The sequence below is a fragment of the Heterodontus francisci genome, chromosome 6, assembly GCF_036365525.1.
Source record: "Heterodontus francisci isolate sHetFra1 chromosome 6, sHetFra1.hap1, whole genome shotgun sequence".
Lineage (NCBI taxonomy): Eukaryota > Metazoa > Chordata > Chondrichthyes > Heterodontiformes > Heterodontidae > Heterodontus > Heterodontus francisci.
In genome coordinates, this window is record NC_090376.1 from 17,724,628 (window position 1) to 17,735,285 (window position 10,658).

The 10,658-nt window shown below is 43.9% G+C and overlaps 1 protein-coding gene across 4 annotated transcripts in view; it reads left to right on the forward strand.

Moving 5' to 3' along the window:
* The window catches only part of asmtl (acetylserotonin O-methyltransferase-like), a 49,340-nt gene extending 44,476 nt beyond the window's left edge, over positions 1-4,864 (forward strand). For all 4 annotated transcript variants that reach the window (XM_068033208.1, XM_068033207.1, XM_068033210.1 and 1 more), the window contains exon 14: positions 4,462-4,864. In XM_068033208.1, coding sequence (XP_067889309.1) covers positions 4,462-4,676 — 215 coding nt within the window. In that variant the 3' untranslated portion in view covers positions 4,677-4,864. The remainder of the gene's footprint in view (positions 1-4,461) is intronic.
* The last annotated feature ends 5,794 nt before the right edge of the window (positions 4,865-10,658 follow it).

Consider the following 10,658-nt stretch of genomic DNA (forward strand, 5'->3'; position numbering starts at 1 on the left):
CTTGTAACCCAAGACATTCAACCTCACTGTTAACCACTCGGCCAATCTTTGTGTCATCTGCGAACTTACTGATCCTACCCCCCACATAGTCACCTATGTCATCTATATAAATGACAAACAATAGGGGACCCAGCACAAATCCCTGTGATACACCACTGGCTTCCAGTCACTAAAACAGCCGTCTGTCATCACTCTCTGTCTCCTACAGCTAAGCCAATTTTGAATCCACCTTAACAAGTTACCCTGTATCCCATGTGCATTTGCTTTCTTGATAAGTGTCCCATGTGGGACCTTGTCAAAGGCTTTGCTGAAATCCATGTAAACTACATCAACTGCACTACCCTCATCTACACACCTGGTCACATGCTCATAAAATTCAATCAAATTTGTTAGGCATGACCTCCCTCTGACAAAGCTATGCTGACTATTACTAATCAAATTTTGCGCCTCCAAGTGGTGATAGATTCTCTCCTTCAGAATTTTCTCCAATAGTTTCCATACCACTGACGTGAGACTCACTGGTCTGTAGTTCCCTGGCTTATCTCTACAACCTTTCTTAAATAGTGGGACTATATTAGCTGTTCTCCAGTCCTCTGGCACCTCCCCAGTGGCCAGAGGGGAATTAAAAATTGGGGTCAGCGCCCCTGCAATCTCCAACCTCGCCTCCCACAGCATAGTTTATTAATAAATAGTTAATTTGTCGTTGTTTAATGATACCTGGTTTGGTCTGTTTTATTCTGGGGGTTACTAAAGTGCTTAATTTGGCTAATTTCTGGTAGTTGAGAAAACTTTAATAATATACTGCGACCTGTGGAGCATTGGGACTGAATTGACAGTGCATTACTCCCGCCTCGATCATAACAAAACATTTGTAAGTGCTTAACTAAACATTACAGATAGTGCTTAAGTAACATTTTGAGCAGCGTTTTTGAATGCCAGAAATAGTTGTTTGCATTAACTTTGTGGATGTGAAGTTTAAAATTGCAAAATGTATGGAAGCAGGAAAAGTATAGTATAAGAACCAGTTACATGGTTTAATTTTACTGCTGTTAAAGAGTAGTTAATTGTTTTCGGGAAACTAAGAAATATTTGACTATTCTGTGCTTTACAAATATTTTCACCCAAACTCTCCTCTAATCCTTCTGCCAATTACTTTAAATCTATGCCCCTTGGTTATTGACCTCTCTGCTAAGGCAACCTGGTCCTTCCTATCCAGTCTATCTTGGCCCCTCATTTTATACACCTCAGTTAAATCTCCTGTTAGCCTCCTCTGTTCCAAACAACCCAAGTCTATCCAATTATTCCTCATAGTTAAAATTCTCTAGTCTGGCAACAATTCCTGCTGCTGCTTAGAATATAAAAATAACATTTTGTACTGGGAGCTCCATTTCAAAAAAAAAAAAATATTTACAGACTAGCTTTTATTGCTGAGCATTTTTTTCCACAGATTTGACTCCACATCTCTACAGGTCTAAAACTCTGCAGGGAGTTCTACTTTCTGCCAAGTATTGCAGACTGTGGAAGTTGGATCATTGCTGTGATGTGACTCTACTTATGAGTAATGTGTTCTTGTAATTGCAGACATTGCATTCCAAATCTCGGGCTTGAACCTTATAGAGTTGTGTTCAAAATGGGTGGTCCATTTTAGAGGTTTATTCTCCCAAAAAAGAGAAATTAAACTACAATCCTTTCAAAGTATGTTCCCTTGCACAGAATGAGAGGTTATGCAGACCATCAAACCTGTTCCTTCTATCATTAACAAAAACAAGAAATGCTGGATTCACTCAGCAGGTCTGGCAGCATCTGTGGAAAGAGAAGCAGAGTTAACGTTTCGGGTCAGTGACCCTTCTTCGGAACTGAGTTCCGAAGAAGGGTCACTGACCCGAAACGTTAACTCTGCTTCTCTTTCCACAGATGCTGCCAGACCTGCTGAGTGAATCCAGCATTTCTTGTTTTTGTTTCAGATTTCCAGCATCCGCAGTATTTTGCTTTTACCTTCTATCATTAAGTCTACCCTGGAGTAGATTCTGCCTAGGTTCTACCTACCTGCCTCCCACCTCACTGTAAATTGAACAGACTTCTAGAATACCTGTGTGACCTCACTTCTTGCATTATGTTTCCTATCTCAGTTGTTTTCTTTGGCATGCCATTTTCATTGTCCAAGAAGCTCAAGAATCATTCAGTAATCTCTGTCTCTACTTACTATAACCCACAATTACAATTCTAACTAAATATTCATCCAGTTCTTTCCTTGTAGGTGTTAATTGTCACAACATTAACTACTTTATCTTTTTATTTACAATGTGACTCTTGACAATGCAGAGCATACGCAGACATCATCAATGCGTGCTAACATTTGCCAGTATGACGTCACAATGCAATTGCGTCCTCACCCCTCAAACCATAGCTGTCTCCATTCACCCGAACTGTACCCCACTCCCTGCCACCACCCACTGGTTCAATCACCACTTCACCCCACTCGAACCCCACCACATCACTGCCTTCCCTCAGCCACTTAGTTCCTCCCACCCCCCCCCCCCCCGCCAAAGCTACTTGCTCCCATCCCACTGGCTGCTCTGCCCCCTCTGCCACTCGCTTCAGGCCTACCTGCTTACCCCACTTTCAGCCATTCACTCCTGCCCTTGATGCTTTCTCTCCCCGCCGGCCGTTTCCCTCCCAGCCATTTGCTCCAGACCTCGCCACTGCTCCCCTACACTCCTCTGGGCCGATCGTACCCCGCTGCTTGCTTTCCTCCCGCCCCACTCTGCTCTCCAGCCACTTGCTCCCCACTTCCCCTCCCACCTCATCAGCTGCTAGCTCCCAGCCTGTGCCACTTCCCACTTCTCGGCCACTCAGCCCGCTTTGCTGCTTCAGGCGGTGCAGCGGGGAATGATCGACCACAGGAGCAAGTGGCCAAGAGCAGAGAAGTGGCCCGGCCTGGAACTAGCTGCTGGGGGCGTTGGGGTGGGGGGTGGTGGAGCGGGATACGATTGGCCGAGGGGAGGTGGGGGCGGGGGGAGTAGTGGCGAGGTCTGGAGCGAGCGGCTGAAGGGGGGCGGGAAGCGAGCGGCTAGCCAGCGAGGTTGGGGAGGTGTGAAGTGGGGAGGGAGCGGTGATGCCGGAGCGAGTGGCTAAGGGAAGGTAGTGGGGAGCCAGCGGCAAGAAGATGGGCGGAGGAGGGAGCAGCATGGAGAAGCGCAATGGCAGGAGGGAGTGGTGGAATGTTGGCAGTGGGATAGAGCCGGCGATGGCAACCATCGAGGGGAATTTTGGGTTGATTTTGTTTTTCTGTGACAAATTGAGTAGTGCCATCTTTAATCCTGGCAGCTGCCTGAAACGTCGCAGACAGTGCTGTTTCAGTGGAAGAGGTTGCATTTGTGCATGTGCTAGTACTACACCACCTAGTGGTTGTGTTGTCAGCAAAGTCAGCCTTTTATTCTTTCATGGGATGTGGACATCACTGCCTAGGCCAGCATTTAATGCCCCATCCCTAATTGCCCTCAAGAAGGTCATGGTGAGCTGACGTCTTGAACTGCTGCAGTCCATGTGTTGTAGGTGCACCCACAGTGCTGTTGGGAAGGGCATTCCAGGATTTTGACCCAGCGACAGTGAAGGAATGGTGATATAGTTCCAATTCAGGAGGTGTGTGGCTTGGAGGAGAATTTTAAGGCGGTGCTGTTCCAATGCATCTGCTACCCTTGTTCTTCTGGTTGATTTGAGGTTGCAGGTTTGGAAGGTGCTATCAAAGGAGCCTTGGTGAGTTGCTGCAGTGCATCTTGTAGATGGTACACACTGCTGTCACTGTGTCTCAGTGGATGGAGTGAACGTTGAAGGTGGTGGATAGGGTGCCAGTCAAATGAACTGCTTTGTTCTGGATGGTGTCAAGCTTCTTGAGTGTTGTTGGAGGCAATCATCCAGGCAAGTGGAGAGTATTCCATCACACTCCTGACTTGTGACTTGCAGATGGTGGACAGGCTTTGAAGAGTCAGGAGGTGAGTTATTCGCTGCAGAATTCCCAGCCTCTGACCTGATCTTGTAGCCAAAATATTTATATGACTGGTCCAGTTCAGTTTTTGGTCAATGGTAACCCCCAGGATGATAGTGGGCAATTCAGCAATCATAATGCCATTGAATGTCAAGGGAAAATGGTTAGATTCTCTTGTTGGAGATGGTCATTTTCTGGCACTTGAGTGGTGCAAATGTAACTTGCCACTTATCAGCTCAAGCCTGAATGTTGTTCAGGTCTTGCCGCATATGGACACAGACTGCTTCACTGTTTGAGTTCCCTATTCCCCATACCCATGGCCCAGTGGGAAATTATTACATTGTTCTGTTTTATTATTTTTTGTTCCATTTTAAAGCCCCTTTGTGATGTGCAATGTTTTTCTTATTGCAATATGTTATGTTCTTGATTAAATTGTTCTGGAATTTTACTGATTGAATTGTTATGGATATTTTTAGGATGTGGCCTTCTACTAGCTGAGCTTGTGTTGTATGACTGGAAGACTAAGTCCAGCAGAGCTGTGCTGCAGTCCCTCAACATGTTCGTGCAAAGCAAAGGGAAAGAGAGGAGTGGGTCAGAGTACAGGAAACTCTTACATAAACACGGTTTCACAAATGTCCAGATCAAGTGCACAGGATCTTTTCTGGATGTCATTTTGTGCATAAAGCAATAATTTTCTAACTACAATTTGCTAATAAATATTGGTCTTTTTCTTAAATAAAAGGCAAAATGTGTTTGGCACAAATGAACACGTTTTCAATCCAGATGGACTGTAATGTTTCACCTACTTGGTTAAACCCATGGCAACATTGTGGTTTTTGTAACATGAAATTGATATTAAATGATTGCTTTGTTTATTTATTTTAATTTCAGCTTTGAATTGTATACATTAGTATTCAAGCTTCATGTGTCTTACTTATATTAAGAAGACCTGTGCAAATCACTTCTGTCACCTTGAGTTGTACAGAGTTCTCCATTCATGGTTTTGGTAGCATTAGTTTGACTTCTTTGGTAGCACATTTGCCTCTGCATGACGAGGATTTGGACTCTGGGCCCTACACTACAGCTTAGGTTGAGACTGCATTGAAGAAGCCCTTCATTATAGGAAGTGTTATCTTTTGGATGTAGCATTAAGATAATGACCCATGCCTACTATTTCAGCTGGGCATTAAAGCTGGAATGGAAGGACAGTAGATTTGGTATTAGATAATACAGAGAAATGTCAGGTAATGCATTTTGGTAGAAGAGATAGGGAGAGACAATATTAAGTAAATGGCACAGTTCTAAAGAATGTGCAGGGCCAGAGGGACTTGCAGGTGAGGTGGGGTGGGGTGGGGCGGGGGGGGGGGCGGGGTGTGGGGTTCATGTGCATAGATTTTTGAAGGCTGGACATAGAGAGTAGTTAGCAAATCAGCTGGCATTTTGGGCTTCATAAATAGAGTACAAAAGCAGGGGAATTATGCTGAACTTTTATAAAGCTCTGCTTACCACACTTTAGAAAGGATGTAAGGGTGCAGAGGAGATTTACCAGAATGGTTCCAGGGATGAGAGATTCTCGCTACAAGGTTAGGTTGGATAAGGTGTGATTGTTCTCCTTGGAGCGTTGGAGATTGAGGGAAGATTTGATAGAGGTGTACACGATTATGACTAGCTTGAATAGGGTAGACAAAGCAAAGCTGATATAAGGACTAGAGGACACCGATTTAAGATTTTTAGCAAGAGATGCAGGGGTGACGTGAGGAAGAACTTTTATGCGGTGGTAATGACCTGAAACCTGCTGCCTTAGGGCATGGTGGAAGTAGAGATGATGAATCATTTCAAAGGAAATTAGATGGGTACTTGAGGGAAATAAACCTACAGGGCTAGAGCAGGGGAATGGGTCTGATTGGATTGCTCTACAGTGAGCCAGCATGAACTCATAGGGCCAAATGGCTGCCTTCTGTGCTGTAATAACTCAAAAATAAGGTGAAGGGCTTTATTCAAATACATCATATGAAATCTGATTCACTCCTCTAGGATTGAGTTTTAAACACCTAGGCATAGATGCACAGGTTATGTGCTTCAGACGGTTAGTCATTTCTGACTAGGATGGTGTTGTATAAGCTTATCTCCATGGTTCTTGCAAGTTGTCACTGCTTTCTTATGATAGGAATATGTAACTATTATATTAATTCAGTTTTTAAAATCTGTGGCCATTTTTGAGGGGAATTTGAGCTCTCCCCATCACTAATCGAGAATTAGGGTATTGAGCGAACTCCCATGTGTGTTGGCCATATCTCGGTTGGTAGTACCCATGCCTGTGAGACAGAAGGATGTGGGAATCAAGTCCCGAGCCAGGACTTGAGCACAAAAAAAATCAATGCTGACACTCCACTGCAGTACTGAGCAAGTACTACACTGTTGGAGATGCCATCTTTCAGCTGAGACTTTACACCTAGGCACTGTCTACCCTCAGGTGGATGTACAAGATCCCATTGCACTACTCAAAGACGAGCAGGAGCGTTTTCCCCCAGTGTCCTGACCAATATTTACCCTCAATCAGCATTATAAAAACATTATCTGTTTATTATCGCATTGCTGTTTGTGGGAGTTTGCTGTGTCCAAACTGGCTGCCACATTTCCTACATTACAACATTGACTATACTTCAAAAGTGCTTCATTGACTGTAAAGAGCTTCGCGACATCATTGATCTTGAAAGGTGCTATATGAATACAAGTCTGTCTTTTCATTCATTTCAAAACCTCGCAAATTATGAAAGATGCAATATCGTAACTCCTGCCTAATATAGATGAAATATCTTGTCAAGTATAAAGATGATGGGTTATAACTAAATACATGCACCACATGTGAAAGTTGGAATTTCAGCTGTGCTAGCATAGGAAGGAGCTGAACAAATTTCAGGCAGTTTCCCATTGGGAGATGTGTAGAAAAGTTGAGAGTCACTTTAGGGTGTTCCTGTGAAACCTCCATGTGCCTGAATTTAGAGCGGCAAGTTCAAGTTGATTTGATTTTTTTCTCTCTCGTGTCCTCTGTGCTTTTTCATAGTGATATCAGCACTTCATCTGCACATGGTGCCCTTTATTTATTGTGATTTTTATTTCAGATAAAATTTCTCTGTTTAAGTCTATCTGAATTCTCTGCGGCACTGCAAAGGGTGCAGTCGGGCAGCTCACCCCAGACTCCATCAGTATCTCTTTGGCCCACTCTTAGAAAGTATCAGTTACCACTCTCTCAAATATCCCCTCCATTTTTCCTTCCCTTCTGCCAGGGGTCTCCTCAGCTTTTACCTTCCATGGGCCAGGGCAGGAAATTAGCACAATTGGGGCTTTGAACCCTGGTGCTGAGTGTTAATGCTTCAATGTTCAGGCATACATGTTGCATCATGCATATCACACTATTAAGCATTGTGCAGCACTCCATTGTAAATACCTATTCACTCCCTGCCTCACACGCGTGCACACTGTCTGGCAGGATCCTTTATTTGTCAAGGGCGAGGGGAGAATCCCTTGCAAATATTGACACACTTCAAACAGAAAGGCAGGGTCAGCAAGGAAGTCCTACAAAGGTATCGCATGTTTCTCCACCGATGTTCCTAACCTGTATTTCCAGCATTTTCTGTTTTTAAGGCACACGCTAATGTGTCAACAAATGCAGAAATGGAATATAGAATACAAAATTCTCAGGCACTCTACTATTCCTGTCCAGTCCCAGCTGGACAAAAATCTGATGATGTGGGCTCATAATAAACTGAACATGGCGACCCTTGGGTTTCACAGTTGTACCATGTATAGCAACAGATCACTATTTGATAAAGTCAATGCTGATAACATCAGAACATATGAAGTTGGTGGCAGTAATAAAATGTAAAAACTATACTATTTGGCATGATATGTTTCTTTCTTTTGGGCCTCCTTATCTCGAGAGACAATGGATACGCGCCTGGAGGTGGTCAGTGGTTTGTGAAGCAGCGCCTGGAGTGGCTATAAAGGCCAATTCTGGAGTGACAGGCTCTTCCACAGGTGCTGCAGAGAAATGTGTTTGTTGGGGCTGTTGCACAGTTGGCTCTCCCCTTGCGCCTCTGTCTTTTTTCCTGCCAACTACTAAGTCTCTTCGACTCGCCACAATTTAGCCCTGTCTTTATGGCTGCCCGCCAGCTCTGGCGAATGCTGGCAACTGACTCCCACGACTTGTGATCAATGTCACACGATTTCATGTCGCGTTTGCAGACGTCTTTATAACGGAGACATGGACGGCCGGTGGGTCTGATACCAGTGGCGAGCTCGCTGTACAATGTGTCTTTGGGGATCCTGCCATCTTCCATGCGGCTCACATGGCCAAGCCATCTCAAGCGCCGCTGACTCAGTAGTGTGTATAAGCTGGGGGTGTTGGCCGCTTCAAGGACTTCTGTGTTGGAGATATAGTCCTGCCACCTGATGCCAAGTATTCTCCGAAGGCAGCGAAGATGGAATGAATTGAGACGTCGCTCTTGGCTGGCATACGTTGTCCAGGCCTCGCTGCCGTAGAGCAAGGTACTGAGGACACAGGCCTGATACACTCGGACTTTTGTGTTCCGTGTCAGTGCGCCATTTTCCCACACTCTCTTGGCCAGTCTGGACATAGCAGTGGAAGCCTTACCCATGCGCTTGTTGATTTCTGCATCTGTTTAAGTCTATCTGAATTCTCTGCGGCACTGCAAAGGGTGCAGTCGGGCAGCTCACCCCAGACTCCATCAGTATCTCTTTGGCCCACTCTTAGAAAGTATCAGTTACCACTCTCTCAAATATCCCCTCCATTTTTCCTTCCCTTCTGCCAGGGGTCTCCTCAGCATGCATTATGTAGCATGCATTATTTAATGACTTACTCTGGAGTGGGATGTTTACTGGAATCAGATTGCTTTTAGCATTAAGGAGTGGGGTTTTGAAATCATGGGCTTCCAACATATCGGGCTTCTCTCCAAAATCAGCACTTCTAGGATGGGGGGTAATATGGGAATTTAATTTAGTCCTGAGGGAGAATAAGCTGCTGAGATACTCTGATAGGGTGGCAACTCCAAACCAAGCAAGGGTTTAACAGGGTTAGCGAAACAAGTAACAAAGCATCATTTGATTTTTCTTTTTACCTCCTTCAGTTTAAGTAGTTTTGCTTCTAATTAAAAAAAAATTGAGTTGACAATATTTGGAAGGGACCTCAAATGGCATCTACCAACAATGTGTTGTCCTGGCCACTGTCAACACTTTCATATGCAAAATAAAGTTAATAGGTTTGGCTTCACCCTGAGGGCTACTACTAAAGCAGATGTTAGCAAACTAATGTTTGCTGGTGTCTTGTTTTCAAAGCTGTGTCTTACGGTTTGCAGTGTCTGCGTTGCTACTGAGCACCAACTCTTTTTTTTATTTTAATACTCCCAAAAGTCGTTTCATGTAACACTTGAACAACTTCTATGTATCTTGCTGTCCCCCACCGTTTGCAGACTCTGCCAGTGGTAGTTTGCTTCGCAAGCCTGCTTTTGAGGTTGAATATGATCTATGACGAGGTTTACATGACAACCTTATCATGCCATTAAACCTGGGTATTGTCTGCATGCAATAGGTGATATTGCAAACTTAGAGGAGTCTTTCTTTTCCTTCCACTGGAGTCTCCATTACTTTCTGCTTTGGTTTTTGTTAATCTGTTCCCTTACCTCCAAACAGTATTACAAAGAGGATACATTTCCGGAACCACCTGTTGTAATATTTTCTCTCTCTCTGTTTCCAGTACTCTGCTAGGTATTTGCCCATTCATAGGTAGATCAGTGGATGAAGGGTTTTGTTACTCTGCACTCCTACAAAACACATCCTCCATTTTCACTGCTGCACCTTTAACTGTCTAGGCCCTTAGCTCTGGAATTCTCTCCCGAAATCTATCTGACTCACTATATATCTCTCTCTCTCCTTTAAGATGATCCTTAAAATCTGCATCCATGACCAGGCCATAGATCACTTTTTATACCTCAGTTTCAAATTTAGTTTCCTAACATTCCTGTGAAGTGCCTTATGACATTTCACTATGTTGAAGGCACTATATAAATGCAAGTTGTTGGTGTTAAAGGGAAAAGGCTATTTTGACTGGCGGGGTAGTCAGTGATTGAGATTTTTCCATTTAAAGTTGTCACTAAGAGCATAAGCAGGGCATTGAAACAAAGTTCTTTCCACAGAATGGTTGGAGCTGGGAATGCTTTGCTACAGGCAAAATTAGATAAATTAGATAGCTATGAGTAGAGAACGGGCAATGGGAATCAGTTTTTGATTGTTCTAGCAAAGAGAAAGCATAGATACAATGGGCTGAATGACCTTTTATGCCACAATCCTTTGTGGTTCATTGCTCACACCATCCTGCACTTATCTCTTGCCCTCCTCAAGCACAAGTGCATCTGTAACTTCACAAATCATCAAGAATTGTTCAAAATGAGTGTGGTGTTGTAGAGTAACTTTTGAGTATTTATACCTCTGTCTACCTGCATAAACAAGACAGCTGCAGTTGGCGTGGGGAAATGGTGGCTTAGTAGTAATGTCACTGGACTAGTAATCTAGAAGCCCAGGTTCATATACTGGGTCCACTAGTTCAAATCCCATTAATTAATCTAATTAATTTAAAAAAAAATCTTGAATTGAAAGT